The 21,902-nt window shown below is 48.1% G+C and overlaps 1 protein-coding gene across 1 annotated transcript; it reads left to right on the top strand.

The window, feature by feature from the left end:
• Positions 1-1,909: 1,909 nt before the first annotated feature.
• On the top strand, positions 1,910-12,388 carry LOC137544744 (protein kinase C theta type-like). The gene is made up of 5 exons (XM_068265835.1): positions 1,910-2,294; positions 6,392-6,601; positions 8,361-8,449; positions 9,681-9,946; positions 11,724-12,388. Exons 1-5 carry the CDS (start codon positions 1,967-1,969, stop codon positions 12,385-12,387), a joined length of 1,557 nt encoding a protein of 518 aa, XP_068121936.1. The 5' UTR covers positions 1,910-1,966; the 3' UTR covers position 12,388.
• The last annotated feature ends 9,514 nt before the right edge of the window (positions 12,389-21,902 follow it).

The following is a 21,902-nucleotide window of genomic DNA, read 5'->3' as shown; positions in this document are numbered from 1 at the left end:
AAAACAGATAAAATCTGTCAGAACCGACAGCTTTTGAATTAGTCCTCATGTGGGATTCGCAGGGTATTATTTCTTTTCCAAAAGCATTAATGGACGTTGCTAAGTCTAACTGACAAAATACTGTACAGGTGAGTATGGAGACTGGCTTAGAGGTTGTTTGGTAAAATTAGTCAGCGATTGGCCAATCATAATTGAGGCTGCTTCCACACAGGGACATTACAGGCGCACGTTAGTGCAGCCTGTAACGCTCCCCCAACGCACAGCAATGTAACACAAGTGGGCTGTTCACACTGCCCACGTTGCGTTACATGTAACGCTGCACGTTGTAGTGAAAGTGCAGCATGCTGTGCGTTCTAGCGGCTTTAGCCGCGTTAGACTGTTTGCACATGCTCAGTGGGGGGCGGAGAGGAGGCGGGGAGATGCTGCTACAGTAGTCGCGCACATGGCTACTTAATATGCACTGCACTGGCGACCGCTGATTGGCCGGCAGGACCACGTGATGCGGAGTGTCTCGCTCCGCATCACGTGGTCCCGCCGGCCAATCAGCGCCACTCTAGGAGACCTTATGCGGATAGAGCCGCCTAACGCGGCTCACTCTACCGTCCTCTCCCGCACACCATGCGTTGCGTTAGGGGTACGTTATGCGACCTTAACGTAGAACCTAACGCAACGTCTTAGTGTGTAAGTAGCCTGAAAGTGTGTACCAGACTTTAGTGAATTGAAACCAACGTAGAGGTAAAAAAAACAACAACCTTATCATAGAGTTTAAACAATGGTTAAATCACTTAGGTTGCCGCCTCCATTCTGATGAGGCCGCCGCCTACCGTTATGCTGCTCTCTGGGTAGGAACACACTAGGAAGAAACACTAGCATTGCGTAAAACAATAGCGTTAACGCGTATAATGTAAGTCAATGGGCCACATGAAAAACCTCATTAATTTGTGTTCTACAATGTGCCTTTTTGTAATGCAGAACTTTCTGCATATTTTTCCAAAATGCATCTAAAACGCACATAATCTCAATTGTGACGCAGAGGTATAGCTTTTATTGTATTTTTATTGCGTTTTTAATGTTTTTTTTTTTTAAACCAAGTTTGATAATGCATTTCTGCTTCCTTTGAACTTCCTAGTGATGAGCCAGAGAGGACACTGAAAAGGTGTTTTTATACTGACCACAATGTGCGTTTTAGATGCGTTTTGGAAAAATATGCAGAAAGTTACTCTAGCGTTTTATGCAATGCTAGCGTTTCTGCCTAGTGTGTTCCTACCCAGAGAGCAGCATAAGGGAAGGCGGTGGCCTCATCAGAAGGGAGGCTGCAACCTAAGTGAGATAACTCTTGTTTACACTCCATGGTAAGGTGCATATTGACCGCTACATTGGTTTCAGCTCACCAAAGCCCGGTACACACTTTCAGTTATGACTGACCAACCACTGACTAATTTTACCTGAAAAATAAATAAAATAAGCCAGTCTCCACACCCAACTGTACACTATTTTAGCAGTTTGACTTAGCAACTGCCATTAAGGAAATGCTTATGGAAAATAAATAATACCCTGCGAATCTCACACGAGGACTAGTTCAAAAGCTGTCGGTTCTGACAGATTTTACCTGCTTTATTTTTTTTTTGCTGTAGTGGTCCTATAATTTATGTTCTGCATGTACACATTCATGATTCCACATTCTAGGCCTATTATTTTGTATCTATTTGTTCACATATTTAACATAAAATCTGATGGAAAGTACCAGAAGGTCCCATCTGCTGCCACCACGCCCCCTCTTGTGATGTCATAATAGAGCCTGTATACCTCTGGTGATGTCAGGGAAGTGATGTCATAATGGCAGCCTGTGTATATAAACAGGTGTTGAGCACTCAGAGGCTCACTTTTGTCTCCATTTGCTCAAGTGAAGACAATTGCTTTTGCTCTCGAGCGATTTACTCATTAGTGAGATTCTCATTAGTGAATTATGTTGCGCTGCTGTAAAAGGCGACGCAAACTGAACCTCAGGCTTGAGGTTCAGCAGCCTTCAGCACAGCCTGCGACTGCTACCCCAGGGCCCACACCACCGGCTAGGAGGAGCAGAGCCCACGCAGCTGTGCGTTCCATCAGGGCTTTCTTGGGCAGACTTTTCCGCTGCTGTAGACCTGCCCCTTCTACCGGGCGTTCTTCAGGAGCACAGGAATATCTGATATCGGATGATTTCGGTCATGTGGAGGAGGGAGTAGCTGGGAACCCAGCGCCGGAATATCAGATATCGGTTATTTCACCTTACGTGGTGGAAGCGGAAGAAGCTGGTAAGTACTACATCATTATATGTTATTACACATCCCAAATATATAGGTTAATATTGAGGAAACTATAGCAATGAGTGAACAGCAGGCAGACCAATAATGAGTGATGATTTTTAAATTTTTCTCAATTACTTTAATGAGAAAATGTAATAAGCTGTCTTTCTCACAGTATTGAAGCCAGACTCCCCAAACTTGACACAGTCAGTCAGTGGGTGACTGGGGTTAAAATTTAGAAAAAGTGGGAGGAGCTTAAAACAGTTCACCAAATTTAAGCCTTTCAATTTAAATAGGAAATTTTAAACTGAAGCCATTCTTAGACTGCTAATGGTAGGGTCCTCATACGACACAGTCGGTCATAGGGTGACTGAGATCACAACTGGACAAAATCAGATTGCACCAATCAAATTGCCTAGTCCAGTCTGATTGGTCCAATTGTGCAATGTGATTGATCTGATCTGATTGGACTAATTGTGCAATCTGATTGGTCCAACTGTGCAATTTAATTGATTCTGATTAGTGCAATCATGCAATGTGATTGGTTTAAATTAATTGGTCTAACCTTGCAATGTGATTGGTCCAATCTGACTGGTTATATCATGCAGTCCGATTGGTCCAATCTGATTAGAACAATCATGCAGTGTGATTAGTATAATCTTAAGGTCTCTATTTGATCCACAGATGCGCTTTTCCAACACACTTTTTATGATCACAATGTTCAGAAAATTGCACAGTGTGTGGCAAAAATTGATGTGAAACCATTCTTTGGTTGATTGGACCAGAAAATGTAATCGATCTGAAAGTTGGATTTTATGATCACATCTGAAGAGAGAAAATACCCTTAATGAACAATCGATAATTAACTTCTGATAACTTGTGGTCATAAAAGAGCGTCAAATGATCTGATGAAAACATTTTTCCATTAATGGGCACCTTTAGATCAATGTGATTGGTCCAATCAGATTGATTTAATCATGCTATGTGATTGGTCCAATCTGGTTGGTTCAATCGATTTCACAAAAAATGAAATCATCCCAGAGTTAGCAGGGGCACACTCCGGCTGTAAAGGTGGAAGTGTCAGAAGATGCAGGCTGGGAACGCACTAGGCGTTGCGTGAAAGGTTGTGTTTTGTTGCATATGTGTTTCTGCATTTTTTGTCATAATGAAGTGCATTTTCAGTGCATTTGCGGTTCGCAGAAGCGTTTCACACTTGTATTTGGTTGCGTTTTACTGCATTTGTATTTCACACATATGAGTCACAAGTGCATTTTTGTGCATTTTGTTTGTGTTTTGATATGCATTTTATGCAATTTTTTGGGAATGTGGCCAGTATAGAAAGTGCCAGAAGGTCCTATCTGCTTCCACCAGGCCCCTCTTGTGATGTTATAATAGCAGCCTGTATACCTCTTGTGATGTCAGGGAAGCTCAGCACCTGCACCTGCACATGCTGCTATTATGACATCACCAGAGGGGCGTGGTGGAAGCAGATGGCACTTTCCATCAGATTTTATGTTATATGTGAACAAATAGATAAACAAATATTTTGTTTATGATTCTGATGAGGCCGCCTCCTCCCGTTATGCTGCTACCAAATTTTAGCTATTCATTTAAAATAGGAAATTTAAACTGAAGCCATTCTTAGAATGCTAATGGTAGGGTCCTCAAACTTGGAACAGTTGGTCACAGGGTTACTTGGTCACAACTGGACGAAATGAGATTGTACCAATCAAATTGCCGAAAAAAAGATTGGATCATTAATGGCCACAATTGAGGTGACTGGTCCATTCTGATTGGCCCAATTGTGCAATGTGATTGGTCTGATCTGATTGGACCAATTGTGCAATCTGATTGGTCCAACAGGGCAATCTGATAGGCTCGATCTTATTGGTGCAACCATGCAATGTGATTGGTTTAAATTGATTGGTCTAATCTTGCAATGTGATTGATCCAATCTGACTGGTCAAACCATGCAATCCGATTGGCCCAATCTGATTGGTCCAATCATGGAATGTAATTAGTCTAATCTTAAGGTGCCCATTAACGGTACAATTTTTTTTATCGGATACCAAGGGTGCAGCTAAGGTTTTTGTGGCCCCAAGCGGACTGTAGTAAGTGGCCCTATCCTGCTTCCCTGACATCAGCGAAAATGGGTGTGGCTATACCGCATAAGTGGGCGTGACCATGTCATGTGGTTGGAGCGGGAGGGCGGATTGGGGCGGGGCTGTTTGCAGGGATGGGCGTGGTCATGACATTGTATGGGCGGAGCCTAACCATAGCGCAGCAAATATAGCCAACTATGACAATTTAATAATAAATGCAGCAACAGTTACCCCAGACACCAGAAAATAAAAACGCAATTTGTGCAACATTTCAGCAGAAAACAAACGCAATTTGTGCAACATTTCAACAGAAAACAAACAGAATTTGGGCCATGTTTCAGCAGAAACCAAACGCAATTTGGGCCACATTTCAGCAGAAATCAAACGCAATTTGGGCACATTTTCAGCAGAAATCAAACGCAATTAGGGCACATTTACAGCAGAAACCAAACGCAATTAGGGCACATTTTCAGCAGAAATCAAACGCAATTAGGGCACATTTTCAGCAGAAATCAAACGCAATTAGGGCACATTTCCAGCAGAAATCAAACGCAATTAGGGCACAGTTCAGCAGAAATCAAACGCAATTAGGGCACAGTTCAGCAGAAATCAAACGCAATTAGGGCACAGTTCGGCAGAAATCAAACGCAATTAGGGCACAGTTCGGCAGAAATCAAACGCAATTAGGGCACATTTTCAGCAGATATCAAACGCAATTAGGCCCCGTTCACACTGCACGCGTTAGGGCACATTTTCAGCAGATATCAAACGCAATTAGGGCACATTTTCAGCAGATATCAAATGCAATTACGGCACATTTTCAGCAGATATCAAACGCAATTAGGCCCCGTTCACACTGCACGCGTTAGGGCACATTTTCAGCAGATAAACGCAATTAGGGCACATTTTCAGCAGATATCAAACGCAATTACGGCACATTTTCAGCAGATAAACGCAATTAGGGCACATTTTCAGCAGATAAAGGCAATTAGGGCTGCAAAAAGAAAAGAATTTACTCACCTGGCACTGGCAGAAGTCTTCTCTCCCCGTCTCCTCTCCTGGCCGGCTCCTCAGGCGCGCAGTTCCCACGGAGCTCCCTCCCTCCTCCAATCTCCCGCGCTGATTGAATGCAGGGCTACGGGAAGATGGCCACCCGAAGCCCTGTACTGGAGACATAAATAGTCTCCAGAGCAGGGCTTCGGCGGCGGCCATCTTCCCGCAGCCCTGCTCTGCTCTGCCAGCCCCGCGGGGCTGCGGGAAAACAGTGACGTCACGCCGACGTCACGGAGCCACCGAGGCTCCTAAGACCTTGAGGCCCCAAGCGGCCGCGTGGTCTGCCCCTGTCGGATACGATCTTTCTTTCGACACACTTTTTCTGATCAAAATGTACAGAAAACTATAGTCTGGGGGGAAAATTGATGTGAAACGATTGTTTGGTCGCTTACAGAATATGTAATCGATCTGAAAGTTGGATTTTATGATAGTATCTGAAGAGAGAAAATGCCCTTATTGAACAATCAATAATTAACTTCCGATTACTTGTGGTCATAAAAGTGCGTCAAAAGATCGCATCTGATGAAAAAATTGTAGCGTTAATGGGCACCTTTAGACCAATGTGATTGATCCAATCTGATTGGTTCAATCAATTTCACAAAAAGTAAATTATCCCGGAGTGTGCAGGGGCACACTGCTGCTGTAAAGGCGGAAGTGTCAGAGGATGCAGGCTGGGTTCACACTAGGCGGTGTGTGAAAGCTTGTACCTGTATTACTGAGCATACCTAACTATAGCCCATAATCGCATGATCATGTATCTTGCAGCGTTTGTTTGAATAACTTTGTTGTATGTTGTATAACCTTGTTACATCTGTCATTCTTGTATCATTATATATACTTATTGTCCAGTGCGGCGTAATATATTGGCGCTTTAAAAAATCAAAACATAATAATAAAAGTTGCATTTTGCTGAATGTTAGGCTAATCATTTTTTTATCTTTGTGTTCACAGGTGATTCTGGTCATGTGGTGGAGGTAGTAGCTGGGGATCCAGCGCCAGGATACCAGTTGTCGGATGCTTCACCTCGTGTGCATCTGGTGGAGGAGAATGAAGAAGCTGATGTTTCTGGTTATGTGGTGGAGGAAGTAGCTGGGACTCCAGCGCCAGGAAATCAGCTGTCTGATGCTTCACCTCATGTGGATGTGGAGGAGGAAGAAGCTGGTAAGTACTACATCATTATTGGTTATTACGCATCTCAAATATATAGGTTAACCTTCCTGGCGGTACGTAGTTTATGAGGCTGCGTCCGCGGGAGGGATTTTTGGAATAAATCTTGCTCTAAACTTCGTAGCTAGCACTAGGCTAGCTACCTGTGTCCCCCAAGTCTCCCGGCACCTATCTGCTCCCCCCGATCGCCGCCGGCAACACTCACCCAGCCGCGGAGCTTCCCAATTAGCTTCAGTCGTCGCTATGGCAACGATCAGACATGACGTCATGACTTCATGCGCAGTCCCGATCCTCCCCATAGCAAAGCCTGGAGCTGATCGGGAGGCTGCGCCATCGCAGGATCCCTGGGGGGTATGTATTGTGGCGGGGATCGGGGGGGAGAGCGGAGGCACTTGGGGGGCACAGGTAGCTAGCCAAGTGCTAGCTGAAGACTATGTAACAAATTTCATTGAAAAAAACTCTCCCGGGGCCATGCGATCCCCTGTGGTGGCTAGTCCGACACTGTGTCGGGCTTATCCCCAGGGAGGTTAATACTGAGGAATCTATAGCAATGAGTGTACAGCAGGCACACCATTAATGAGTGCTGAGTCGTTGCTATTATCAAGGCGCATTACATTATATTTCTACACTTTCCAATGCAGCTATAGTTGTTCCCTTTGCTCCCCACATCCCAGATAGTGTTGTCCCCCAGGGCCCTGAGCCAGCTGAATGCCCCTTCCAAGGTAACCCCTCCAAACTAATAATGGTCATCCTGTGCCCTGTATTGATGCAGAATGGCAGCATTGCACTCACCTTTCCAGTAGCCAGGCATCCTCCTGTGTCCTTTTGTCACCATCCCCTAACACTGGAGGCTGTTCTCTCTGACCTGGCAGCATGCTATGTGAGTATGTACACGCTGCCGGGTCACATAGGACAGGCACCAGTGTTCAGGGATGGAGATGGCAGAACATAGGAAGGGGGCGTGTCAGCTGGAAAGGTAAGTGTGCTCCACTGTAAGTACTGCATCAATACAGGACACTGAGGGAGCGGGCACTATTATCTTGGTGATAGACCTGGAGGGGGGGCGTTTGCCTGCTCTAGGGCCATGAGCATGAGCAATTGCCTAGTTCGCCGCTCTAGAAACACCGCCCCTGTGCTCAGTAAAGAGTGTTATTTCCTTGAGACAACTGCAATTTGATTGGTCCAATCTGATTTGATCAATCATGCAATTTGATTGGTCAAATGTATCCTATGTCTTTCTTTTTCCTACAGGAGAGATCATAGACAATATGTGGATGCTCTGATGATATGATAGATTTGTAGGACTTTTGATTGGCAAGTCACAGCCACATTGATCACATCTCACTTCTGTTTCTTTTGCATAATAAAAAGTGATACAGGATCAAAAGGATCCTGACCAGCTAATCAAAAGTTACCTGCACTGTGATCACATGACCAGCCCATCACATTTCTCCATGATCTCTCCTTTGGGGGAAATTCTAGGGTAGAAGGTTCATCACTATTTCACAGAGGTCACCTGCGGGAGAATGCTGGCTGACATATAGAGGAGTAGAGATAAGTGTGAGAAGGTCCCGGCAGGAAAGATGTGGATGAGCACAAGCAGATCTCTCACTACCTATTAATCTCAGCGAGACATCTGCCAGTGTAGGGCTACCTTTACAACCATGTATAGGCTTTGATTATGTATACGCTTTGGTTTATAGGAAATCTCAGTAGATGATGATATTAATGTGATTTCTCTTTCTCTTCCAAGGCCCGAGTGGAATCCAGACCATCAGGACGCCACTGACTGTGGACAGCTTCAAGTTCCATCAATTTCTCGGACATGGGGCATTTGGCAAGGTAAGTAATTAGACAGATTTCCCTAGGGGCGGGGTCAGCCCAGATATGGCTTTAGATAGCCATCTTTATTGGTCTCAGTGGAACTAGATATAGACAGGTAGCAACTCTGGCCTGCAGCATTTTTGCATTGTAGTGGCTGGATAGTGTAATGGTCAGAGATGCTCAAATCCGAATTCGGGTGAGACCCGGATAGTTGCTATGCGGATTTCACCCAGTGACCTGTGCAGGCTGGGCGGGGGGGAGGGGGTCAAGCTTACCTATCTTCTTCGGTCCATCCCTCGGCACCTCCCACGATGCGTTCCACACTCGTCACGTGAGTATAAACACTTCCTCCTTCAACCCGAAGAAGGAAGTGTTTGTAATCACATGACCGCCGCGTGGAACGCATCATGTGAGACGCTGAGGAACAGACCTAAGAAGACGTCAGATAGGTAAGCTTGACCCCCCTGCCCAGCCCACACAGGTCACTGGGTGAAATCCGAATAGTAACTATCCGGAATTCACCTGAATTCGAATTTGAGCATCTTTGGTAATGGTTAAAGAGACTCTGTAACAAAATGTTCAGCCTTATTTCTTCTATCCTATAAGTTCCTATACCTGTTCTAATGTGGTTTGTCTTACTGCAGCCTTTCCTAGTTGCACAGTGGCTGTATTACCTCTGTTATATAATCTAATCTTCTTTCCTTTGACCGCTTTGCCAGGCTCAGGCAGGAATGTGCTGCTCTGCTGTTATAGGCAGAAGCTATACACACCCTCTTCACGCCCCCTGCAGGCTCCGTGTGAGTCACAGACTGAGCTCCTCTGAGCCTATCACATGCTGTTAGCAGCCATGTCTTTTGTTTGTAAACACTGCCTAAAACTGGCAATTACAAGTCAGGATTGCAGGGAGTGGCAGAAACAGCACAGAGGGGCCCAGGAGAACATAATGAATAGAATGGTATGCTTTTTATTGTAAGAATTTTAGAGTACAGATTCTCTTTAAGGGCTCTGCCTCTGACACAGGAGACCAGGGTTCGAATCTCGGCGCTGCCTGTTCAGTAAGCTGCACATATTCAGTAGGAGACCTTAGTCAAGTCTCCCTAACATTGCTACTGCCTATAGAGCGCGTCCTAGTGGCTGCAGCTCTGCCGCTTTGAGTCCGCCAGGAGAAAAGCACGATATAAATGTTCTGTGTTTGTTATTGGTCCATCTTAACTATCGAATACTAAATATTCTCCTCTGTCTCTTCCAGGTTTACCTTGCTTCCCATCGAGCCAGTGACCAACAGCTGGCCATCAAGATGGTCAGGAAAAGAGCATTCCTGAAGAAAGACCCCGAGGTCATCTTTAGGGAGAGTCAGGCCTTGAAGACCCTTAGGAAGGGTCCCCTCATCACCCAGCTCTATGGTACATTCCAGTCGGAGGATTACCTCTACTTTGCCATGGAGTACCTGAGCGGGGGAGACCTGTCAAAACTTATAGATGATGCTGATGTTCCCTTTGACATTACAACCCTAAGGTAAGATTACATACCTCCGAACTTTTTGAGATGAGAAAGAGGGACACTTAAGCCACGCCCCTGCCACACCCCTGATCACACCCCGGCACACCCCTAGCCACACATACCATAAAGATTTTATAAGACAAATATGTTTTATAACTCAAACGACACTGGTCCTTTCTATCCTGGTTCATTTTCTTTCATATTAACACTTGAAAACTAGAAATACATCAATTTAAAGGATGAGAATACAGTTTAGAGTCAATCAAACACACATTTTTTTCAGTAGAGAAATACCCATATTTATATAGAAAGAGGGACAAAGTCCTGAAAGAGGGACACGTGAGGAGGAAAGAGAGACAGAAGGGCAGGGCTCCCAAAGTTGGGAGCCATGAGATGACTCTGCTGTTTTATAAAGCTAACAACTGCCCCTCAAGCCCCTGTAACCAGGCCCGGATTTGTGTCACAGGAGCTTATAGTCACAAATGTCTTGGCACCCTAGACTCCGCCCTCCTTGAGCCTACAAATCACTGCTGAACCACACCACAAGTGTGCTGGCTGTCACTTCTCCCTTACTTCCCTTGCCCGCCATGGGTAGCTACAGGTGCCCCTTAGTATTAGGTAGCCAGAAGTACCCTCAATATTAAGTTGCATAGGGAAGGAGAGAGGGGGGCAGCTAGAGCAGCCTTTCTATCATCAGGCGCCTGTAGGCACGTGCCTACAGTGCTTTATGGTAAATCCAGCCCTGCCTGTAACCCCTGTGACCTGGGGGTCCCACCTCCCCATCCCCAATATGCAGAGCAGCGCAGGGAGCAGAGTATGTTACCTGTGCTTGTGCCACTCAGCTGCCCTCCTTACATCAGCTGTGCATGATGCTGCATACCTGTCACATGACATGTAAGAGGAGCCAGTAGCCATGTGGAGGTGTGCAGCACACAGAGCCCACCCACTGTGGGGAGGATATCAGAGCAACATGGTGCTGCAAGCAGGGAGCATACACTTCTTCCTGCACTGCTCTGCATACTAGTGTGTGTGTGTGGGGGAGGGGGGGAGGGGGGTTATCTGCTAGTCCCCCTGTTACAACTATTCCATCTTGTAAATTACCCTTACTAGAGTAAATTACTCACTAGGAAGACATCAGGAAGCGGAAATAATCAGATATCTTTATTTATAAAAAAAAAAACGCATCAAAAACGCATACAAAACTTAAAGGGGAACTGAAGTAAGAGGTATACGGATGCTGCCATATTTATTTCCTTTTAATCAATGCCAGTTGCCTGGCAGCCCTGCTGGTCTATTTCTCTGCAGTAGTATCTGAATAACACCAGAAACAAGCATGCAGCTAGTCTTGTCAGATCTGACATTAATGTCAGAAACACCTGATCTGCTGCATGCTTGTTCAGGGGCTATGGCTAATAGTATTAGAGGCAGAGGATCAGCAGGAGGGCGTGGCAACTGGCATTGCTTAGATGGAAATAAATATGGCAGCCTCCATATCCCTCTCACTTCAGTTGTCCTTTAATATATTGCGTTTCCATTGACTTTCATGATGTGCGTTTTTGATGCGTTCATGCATTATATGCAACAAAACTAGCGATTATAAAAACGCTAAAGTACAAACACACACCCATGCCTTTTTTATGCTGCCATGGAGTAACATTGGTGCATAAAACGCAGCGGTTTGCAACGGTAGCATTTCTGCTATGTGTGCACCTAGCCCCATGGATACATCTTTCTGCTTTATTTGTGTATTGAACATGTGATGCTAATAATGATTTTATTTCTCTTCCATCAGACTATTTGCTGCACAGATGGTCATCGGCCTGGAGTACATCCACTCCAAGGGTATAATCCACCGAGACATCAAGCCGGAAAACATCCTTCTGGACGGAGTCGGGAATATAAAGATCGCTGACTTCGGTCTGGCAGCACAAAATGTCTTTGGAAATGCCATGACTAAAGGATGTAAGGGGACCTTGTTGTATATGGCCCCGGAGGTGTTCCTAGAGATGGACTACAACCACACAGTAGATTACTTCTCTATGGGAATCGTGCTCTTTATCATGGCGTCCTTCAGGTACCCATTCCTGAAGGATGAGGAGGATAGGTTTGATTTTGACCTCAGATCCTCCATTTGCTGCACATCTCCAGACTATACAGCGGAGATGGACATCATGCTGAAAGACTTCTTGAAGAAGCTACTGTGCAAGAGCCAGATAAGGCGTGAAAAACTGGTGAAAAACCTGAGGGAAGAGCCGCTCTTCATCCAGATAGACTGGAAGGACGTGGAGTCCGGAGAGGCACGGCCCCCATTCCATGTGGAACCACCACAGGAAAAACCGAGAGACACACTGACTGTGTTTGAGATCACCTATTCTGAGGCAAAGAGGAAGCCCAGATTGCGAGCTGAGCAGCAACAGCTCTTTAAGTCGTTCTCGTTTGCCAGTGAGGGGTGGTGAGTTGTGTGGAAGACCTGCCACCTTCCAACAACATCAGCCGTCTACTCACTTGGACAACAACATCAGCATCATCATACATCATATTTATAATAAAAAAAAAAAATGTCGGTTTGTCTGTATGTATTAATGTTCTGAGATTGTAAATTAACGTACATAAGGTAAAATTTAGCAACAACAAACGGAAGGGCAACCCCCACCAACAAGAAGTAGTAGACATGCTTGTGGTCCTTCATCTCTTTGTCCAAAGAGGAATGGAGTACTAATGTTATAGAAGGGATCCAGCACTTTCTGAAAATTAAGAACCAACTTTTATTTGGAAAGTGTATAGTTGTAGACATAGCCCCTGATGATATGCTATGCAATGAAATGCATAGGGCAGAGCCAGCAGAGTGACGTCACTGGTGGAGAAGTGTAGGAGCGAATGAGCTGCGTCCAACATGTCAGCGTGCTAGCATACCTTGCTGGTTTAACGTTTTGGCTGACAGCAGGGATTAAGGCAGCAGATGGTTATAGAGCGGCCACTCGGGAACTGGGCCTACCTGTACCTTTTTTGTAAGCCTATGAGACGCTTGCTAAACTTGCTGTAAAGTTTTAATTGAAGACTTTTTTAATTTTATAATAAACGATCTGCACAATTGGAAGCGGTTTCCCCCTATCCCTTCCTTCTTTTTAATTCACATGTGGATGTACATGGTGGTGATCTGAACTGGGAAAACGAGGATATATGGAGAAAGAAAGCAGCTTGCCAGAGAGGTGACTTGGGGGGGGGGGGGGGGGGGCATAAACCCTGGGTGCGTGATGTGGTCGGTCAGACCAGAGGATCTGGTGAGTTATACCCTGAAGGGGGGTCTGCATTGTGTTGTGCATAGACAGATTGAAGAGTCCGAGAGCGCAAACCATGAATATGTATAGTTGTAGACAGACAAAAAGGCTGAAGGCTGAGGCCACCCTCGGGCACTTTTTGCCTGCGATTTGCGCTTTGGTGATTTGTTGGTGACTAGCGGGAATAATCCTATGGGATTACTCACATTGCTCTGATTACGGCACATTTGCAATTTCTGACGATCCCAAACCTGCTGAATGTAGCATTTTCCCCGGCGATTGTCTTGTGATTCTTATTCACTAGAATGAGAAGTGCAAAAACGCAATCGCCAAAAAAAGTGCAATTGCTAGGCAGGCTAGGAAGTTCGCCAAAAGATACTAGTAGGGAAAGAAACATCAATACGTTGAAAAATGAGATGTTAATTTATATACTACATTATATAAGTATAGAGATGGGCCGAACCTCCGATTTTAGGTTCGCGAACTTTCGCGTAACGTTCGGTTCGCGTTAAAGTTCGCGAACCGCAATAGACTTCAATGGGGATGCGAACTTTGAAAAAAAAAATAATTATGCTGGCCACAAAACTGTTGGAAAAGATGTTTCAAGGGGTCTAACACCTGGAGGGGGGGATGGCGGAGTGGGATACATGCCAAAAGTCCCGGGGAAAAGTCTGGATTTGACGCAAAGCAGCGTTTTAAGGGCAGAAATCACATTGAATGCTAAATGACAGGCCTAAAGTGCTTTAAAACATCTTGCATGTGTATACATCAATCAGGTAGTGTAATTAAGGTACTGCTTCACACTGACACACCAAACTCACCGTGTAACGCACCGCAAACAGCTGTTTGTGTAGTGATGGCCGTGCTGGACTGGTGCGCACCATGGTGAGAGTGCAGGTTTTGGTGGCTTTACAGCCCATATGGTCGCCTGGCTGATGTAGCTGAATGACAGAACAGTGACTGTCCAGCTGATCAAATTTGGTCTGACCACAATGAAGCAACGACCTTATTATCTTTTGTGTGCCCCCCGAGACACTCATCTAGGCGCCGGTCATTGTTTCATTGTGATACGCAAGCCCCTTCACCACGGCAAGGTAATGATCACGAAGGGGAATGGGCGCATGTACATGCCTTTTCTTTTGTTGTTGCAGCTGCCCGCAGTGCAGCCAGAAAAATTAGGCAGTCATGTACACGCACCAGAAAAATTATTACAGCGGCCGCTGCTAGCAGCGGCCTAAAAAATTCAGCAATCCGCCTGGAGTCCCGGACCCTGTTGGTGGTGGCGGAGAAGGTAGTCAAGCGGCCTGCAGGCAGACATGCTGTGTGGAGGGACTGGGAGCGACTTGGTCTTCTTGGGGCAGGCCAGGCAGCCAGTCACACGGCGTGCAGGCAGAGATGCTGTGTGTGCGGGGACTGACTTAGTCTTGATACGGGCAGCAGCCCTCCGGGATCCATGCCTCATTCATTTTGATAAAGGTGAGGTACTTAACACTTTTGTGATTTAGGTGACTTCTCTTCTCTGTGACAATGCCTCCAGCTGCGCTGAAGGTCCTTTCTGACAGGACGCTTGCGGCAGGGCAGGAGAGAAGTTGGATGGCAAATTGGGACAGCTCTGGCCACAGGTCAAGCCTGCGCACCCAGTAGTTCAAGGGTTCCTCATCGCTGTTCACAGCAGTGTCTACATCCACACTTAAGGCCAGGTAGTCGGCTACCTGCCGTTCCAGGCGTTGGTGGAGGGTGGATCCGGAAGGGCTACGGCGAGGCGTTGGACTAAAGAACGTCCTCATCACCGACATCACCATGAGATCGCTGGAGCGTCCTGTCTTTGACTGCGTGGACACGGGAGGAGGATTAGTGGCAGTGGTACCTTGCTGGCGTTGTGCTGTCACATCACCCTTAAAGGCATTGTAAAGCATAGTTGACAGCTGGTTCTGCATGTGCTGCATCCTTTCCACCTTCCGGTGAGTTGGTAACAGGTCCGCCACTTTGTGCCTGTACCGAGGGTCTAGTAGTGTGGCCACCCAGTACAGCTCATTCCCCTTGAGGTTTTTTATACGGGGGTCCCTCAACAGGCAGGACAGCATAAAAGACGACATCTGCACAAAGTCGGATCCAGTACCCTCCATCTCCTCTTGCTCTTCCTCAGTGACGTCACGTAAGTCAACCTCCTCCCCCCAGCCGCGAACAATACCACGGGAAGGTTGAGCAGCACAAGCCCCCTGCGACGCCTGCTGCGGGTGTTCTCCTGCCGCCGTCCCCTCCTCCTCCTCCTCCCCCAAAGAAACACCTTGCTCATCATCCTCTGAGTCTGACTCGTCTTCTGCACACGACTTCTCTTCTTCCTCCTCCTCCCCCCTCTGTGCTGCCGCAGGTGTTGAGGAAACAGCTGGGTCTGATGAAAATTGGTCCCATGCCTGTTCCTGCCGTAACGGTTCCTGGTCACGCTCATTCACAGCTTCATCCGCCACTCTACGCACAGCACGCTCCAAGAAGTAAGCGTAGGGAATTAAGTCGCTGATGGTGCCCTCACTGCGGCTCACCAGGTTGGTCACCTCCTCAAACGGCCGCATGAGCCTGCATGCATTTTTCATCAGTGTCCAGTTGTCGGGCCAGAACATCCCCATCTTCCCAGACTGTTTCATTCTACTGTAGTTGTAGAGGTAGTGGGTGACGGCTTTCTTCTGTTCTAGCAGGCGGGAGAACATGAGCAGGGTCGAATTCCAGCGAGTCGGGCTATCGCAAATGAGGCGTCTCACCGGCATGTTGTTTTTCCGCTGAATTTCTGCAAATCGTGCCATGGCTGTGTAAGACCGCCTCAAATGCCCACAGAACTTCCTGGCCTGCTTCAGGACATCCGCTAAGCCAGGGTACTTTGCCACAAATCTTTGAACAACTAGATTCATGACATGTGCCATGCAGGGTATGTGTGTCAGCTTCCCCATATGCAAAGCGGCAAGCAGATTGCTGCCGTTGTCGCACACCACGTTGCCTATCTCCAGGTGGTGCGGGGTCAGCCACTCATCCACCTGTTTCTTAAGAGCAGCCAGGAGAGCTGCTCCAGTGTGACTCTCCGCTTTGAGACAAGCCATGTCTAAGATGGCGTGACAGCGTCGTACCTGGCATGCAGCATAGGCCCTGCGGAGCTGGGGCTGTGTAGCTGGAGAGGAGAACTGCCACTCAGCCAAGGAGGAGGAGGACAGCGAAGAGCATGTAGCAGGAGGAGAGGAGGTGGCAGGAGGCCTGCCTGCAAGCCGTGGAGGTGTTACAATTTGGTCCGCTGCGCTCTGCTTGCCATCGTTCACCACCAGGTTCACCCAATGGGCTGTGTACGTAATGTAGCGGCCCTGCCCGTGCTTGGCAGACCAGGCATCCGTGGTCAGGTGTACCCTTGACCCAATGCTCTTCGCAAGAGATGACACCACTTGCCTCTCAACTTCACGGTGCAGTTGGGTATGGCCTTTCTCAAAAAATAAGTGCGGCCTGGCATCTTCCACTGCGGTGTTCCGATGGCCACAAATTTACGGAAGGCCTCAGAGTCCACCAGCTGGTATGGTAACAGCTGCCGAGCTAACAGTTCCGCCACGCCAGCTGTCAGACGCCGGGCAAGGGGGTGACTGGCCGAAATTGGCTTCTTCCGCTCAAACATTTCCTTCACGGACACCTGACTGCTGCTGTGGGCAGAGGAGCAGGAACCGCTCAAGGGCAGAGGCGGAGTGGAGGAGGGTGCCTGTGAAGGTGCAAGGGAGAAAGCGGCAGAAGCAGATGATGCACCTGAAGGAGGAAGAGGAGAAGGAGGGTGACTTTTCTTTTGTGTGCTGCTGCTGCTTTTGCTCAGGTGGCCATCCCATTGCTGTTTGTGCCTTTTCTCCAGGTGCCTTCGTAAGGCACTTGTCCCTACGTGAGTGTTGGCCTTTCCATGGCTCAATTTTTGTTGGCAGAGCGAACAGATGGCTTTGGTCCGATCTGAGGCACACACATTAAAAAATTTCCACACCGCTGAGCCACCCTGGGATGTGGGCACTATGGGGACCTCAGCAGCTGATGCTGAAGGGCAAGTTGGCTGGCTGTACATAGGTGGCGATACATGGTGCCGGACACTGCCACCAGCTGTTTCTGACGAAGAGCTGCCCCAGCTTCTTTCAGCAACTTCTCTCCTCCTACTACTCTCTGACTCCCCCTCTGAACTGTCCCCCTCTTCATCTCCTCTATTGGGAACATACAGAGGATCCCTATCATCGTCATCATCGTAATCATCCTGCCCAGCTTCGCTTGCCTCAGACAAATCCAAACATGCACCATCAGTAGGTCCTTCATCCTCCTTACACGTTACATCCATAGTGTTGCCGGGTAACTCAAATATATGAGCTGGTGAAAATTCATCTGGCTGTAACAACAATGGCTGTGCATCAGTGATTTCAACACTAAATAATTCTTGCGAAGTGTCAAATGCAGCGGAAGTGGTGCTAGTAGTAGCGCTGGTGGCTGAGCAAGATGAGGTGTTCTGTGTCGCTAAATACTCAACCACGTCCTGACAATCTTGGGAGGTGATGGGACGTGCCTTCTTCCGAGCACTGTACTGTGGGCCAGGTCCACACGAAATTACATTTACACGACCTCGCGCAGACCTGCCGGGTGGCCTTCCTCTGGCTCTGGCACTACCTCTTCCTCTACCTGTTTTGTCCATATCGGGTATGCACGGAGTGGTATATCACACTGCGTGCACTCACGTAGGTAGGTGGGTTCACTTAACTGCACAGGTATGCGCACTGATGCGGTGGGTTCACTGAACACAACAGGTATGCAGTGGCGGGTTCACTGGACACAACAGGTATGCAGTGGCGGGTTCACTGAACACAACAGGTATGCAGTGGCGGGTTCACTGAACACAACAGGTATGCAGTGGCGGGTTCACTGAACACAACAGGTATGCAGTGGCGGGTTCACTGAACAGTACAGGTATACAGTGGCGGGTTCACTGAACACAACAGGTATGCAGTGGCGGGTTCACTGAACAGGTATACAGTGGCGGGTTCACTGAACAGAACAGGTATACAGTGGCGGGTTCACTGAACACAACAGGTATGCAGTGGCGAGTTCACTGAACAGGTATGCAGTGGCGGGTTCACTGAACAGTACAGGTATACAGTGGCGGGTTCACTGAACACAACAGGTATGCAGTGGCGGGTTCACTCAACAGGTATACAGTGGCGGGTTCACTGAACAGAACAGGTATACAGTGGCGGGTTCACTGAACACAACAGGTATGCAGTGGCGGGTTCACTGAACAGGTATGCAGTGGCGGGTTCACTGAACAGTACAGGTATACAGTGGCGGGTTCACTGAACACAACAGGTATGCAGTGGCGGGTTCACTGAACAGGTATACAGTGGCGGGTTCACTGAACAGAACAGGTATACAGTGGCGGGTTCACTGAACACAACAGGTATGCAGTGGCGGGTTCACTGAACAGGTATGCAGTGGCGGGTTCACTGAACAGTACAGGTATACAGTGGCGGGTTCACTGAACACAACAGGTATGCAGTGGCGGGTTCACTGAACACAACAGGTATACAGTGGCGGGTTCACTGAACACAACAGGTATGCAGTGGCGGGTTCACTGAACACAACAGGTATGCAGTGGCGGGTTCACTGAACACAACAGGTATACAGTGGCGGGTTCACTGAACACAACAGGTATGCAGTGGCGGGTTCACTGAACAGGTATACAGTGGCGGGTTCACTGAACAGAACAGGTATACAGTGGCGGGTTCACTGAACACAACAGGTATGCAGTGGCGGGTTCACTGAACAGGTATGCAGTGGCGGGTTCACTGAACAGTACAGGTATACAGTGGCGGGTTCACTGAACACAACAGGTATGCAGTGGCGGGTTCACTGAACAGGTATACAGTGGCGGGTTCACTGAACAGAACAGGTATGCAGTGGCGGGTTTACTGAACAGGTATACAGTGGCGGGTTCACTGAACAGAACAGGTATACAGTGGCGGGTTCACTGAACACAACAGGTATGCAGTGGCGGGTTCACTGAACAGGTACGCAGTGGCGGGTTCACTGAACAGTACAGGTATACAGTGGCGGGTTCACTGAACACAACAGGTATGCAGTGGCGGGTTCACTGGACACAACAGGTATGCAGTGGCGGGTTCACTGAACACAACAGGTATGCAGTGGCGGGTTCACTGAACACAACAGGTATGCAGTGGCGGGTTCACTGAACAGTACAGGTATACAGTGGCGGGTTCACTGAACACAACAGGTATGCAGTGGCGGGTTCACTGAACAGGTATACAGTGGCGGGTTCACTGAACAGAACAGGTATACAGTGGCGGGTTCACTGAACACAACAGGTATGCAGTGGCGGGTTCACTGAACAGGTATGCAGTGGCGGGTTCACTGAACAGTACAGGTATACAGTGGCGGGTTCACTGAACACAACAGGTATGCAGTGGCGGGTTCACTCAACAGGTATACAGTGGCGGGTTCACTGAACAGAACAGGTATACAGTGGCGGGTTCACTGAACACAACAGGTATGCAGTGGCGGGTTCACTGAACAGGTATGCAGTGGCGGGTTCACTGAACAGTACAGGTATACAGTGGCGGGTTCACTGAACACAACAGGTATGCAGTGGCGGGTTCACTCAACAGGTATACAGTGGCGGGTTCACTGAACAGAACAGGTATACAGTGGCGGGTTCACTGAACACAACAGGTATGCAGTGGCGGGTTCACTGAACAGGTATGCAGTGGCGGGTTCACTGAACAGTACAGGTATACAGTGGCGGGTTCACTGAACACAACAGGTATGCAGTGGCGGGTTCACTGAACACAACAGGTATACAGTGGCGGGTTCACTGAACACAACAGGTATGCAGTGGCGGGTTCACTGAACACAACAGGTATGCAGTGGCGGGTTCACTGAACACAACAGGTATACAGTGGCGGGTTCACTGAACACAACAGGTATGCAGTGGCGGGTTCACTGAACAGGTATACAGTGGCGGGTTCACTGAACAGAACAGGTATACAGTGGCGGGTTCACTGAACACAACAGGTATGCAGTGGCGGGTTCACTGAACAGGTATGCAGTGGCGGGTTCACTGAACAGTACAGGTATACAGTGGCGGGTTCACTGAACACAACAGGTATGCAGTGGCGGGTTCACTGAACAGGTATACAGTGGCGGGTTCACTGAACAGAACAGGTATGCAGTGGCGGGTTTACTGAACAGGTATACAGTGGCGGGTTCACTGAACAGAACAGGTATACAGTGGCGGGTTCACTGAACACAACAGGTATGCAGTGGCGGGTTCACTGAACAGGTACGCAGTGCGGGTTCACTGAACAGTACAGGTATACAGTGGCGGGTTCACTGAACACAACAGGTATGCAGTAGCGGGTTCACTGAACAGGTATACAGTGGCGGGTTCACTGAACAGAACAGGTATACAGTGGCGGGTTCACAGAACAGGTATGCAGTGGTGGGTTCACAGCACAGGTATGCAGTGGCAGGTTCACTGAACAGGTATGCAGTGATGGGTTCACAGCACAGGTATGCAGTGGCAGGTTCACTGAACAGGTATGCAGTGATGGGTTCACAGCACAGGTATGCAGTGGCAGGTTCACTGAACAGGTATGCAGTGATGGGTTCACAGAACAGGTATGCAGTGGTGGGTTTACAGCACAGGTATGCAGTGGCGGGTTCACTGAACAGGTATGCAGTGATGGGTTCACAGCACAGGTATGCAGTGGCAGGTTCACTGAACAGGTATGCAGTGATGGGTTCACAGAACAGGTATGCAGTGGTGGGTTCACAGCACAGGTATGCAGTGGCAGGTTCACTGAACAGGTATGCAGTGATGGGTTCACAGCACAGGTATGCAGTGGCAGGTTCACTGAACAGGTATGCAGTGATGGGTTCACAGAACAGGTATGCAGTGGTGGGTTCACAGCACAGGTATGCAGTGGCAGGTTCACTGAACAGGTATGCAGTGATGGGTTCACAGCACAGGTATGCAGTGGTGGGTTCACAGTACAGGTATGCAGTGGTGGGTTCACAGAACAGGTATGCAGCCAGCCAGGAACAAGTTAAGCCTAACTTATCTTTCCCTGAGAGACAGTCTGCAGCAGCTCGCCCTACTCTCACTAACGCTGGCAGCACACGAGTGACCGTAATGGCCGCCGCTGCCTGCCTTATATAAGGGGGGGTGGGGCTCCAGGGGCTAGTGTAGCCTAATTGGCTACACTGGGCCTGCTGACTGTGATGTAGAGGGTCAAAGTTGACCCTCAAGGTGCATTATGGGGCGAACCGAACTTCCGCAAAGGTTCGCCAGCAGGACGCGAACGCGAACCACCGAAGTTCGCGTGGAACCATTCGCCGGCGAACCGTTCGGCCCATCTCTATTTAAGTATAGATATCTATATATACATAATAGAGTGCATGCGTGCGCGTATGTTTTCCGCTTTCAGCAAGACTTTGTATGCAGATTCCTTGCTGCCTGAGAGGATATGCTCTGGGGGTCTCGCGTACCCCCTACACACCTGGGCAGAACCACAAACAGCCAACCAGATGGCACACTTGGTCACTTAGTGACTGAGGTCAAAAATTCTTGGAAAGCGGGCGGAACATAAAACAGCCAATCAATTTGAGCAATTCATTTTCAATGAGAAAAT

The sequence above is a fragment of the Hyperolius riggenbachi genome, chromosome 2, assembly GCF_040937935.1.
Source record: "Hyperolius riggenbachi isolate aHypRig1 chromosome 2, aHypRig1.pri, whole genome shotgun sequence".
NCBI classification, from domain to species: Eukaryota; Metazoa; Chordata; class Amphibia; order Anura; family Hyperoliidae; genus Hyperolius; species Hyperolius riggenbachi.
Note: the sequence above shows the minus strand (reverse complement) of the source record. Positions and strands in the feature narration are given on the sequence as shown.

What these genes read in the sequence shown, in the direction of transcription:
- LOC137544744 (XM_068265835.1), top strand. Translation starts at nt 1,967, where the DNA reads ATGTTGCGCTGCTGTAAAAGGCGACGCAAACTGAACCTCAGGCTTGAG. An exon ending in TGTGGAGGAGGAAGAAGCTG is followed by an intron (nt 6,602 to 8,360) that starts GTAAGTACTACA and finishes TTCTCTTCCAAG; the next exon opens with GCCCGAGTGGAATCCAGACC. An exon ending in TTTGACATTACAACCCTAAG is followed by an intron (nt 9,947 to 11,723) that starts GTAAGATTACAT and finishes CTCTTCCATCAG; the next exon opens with ACTATTTGCTGCACAGATGG.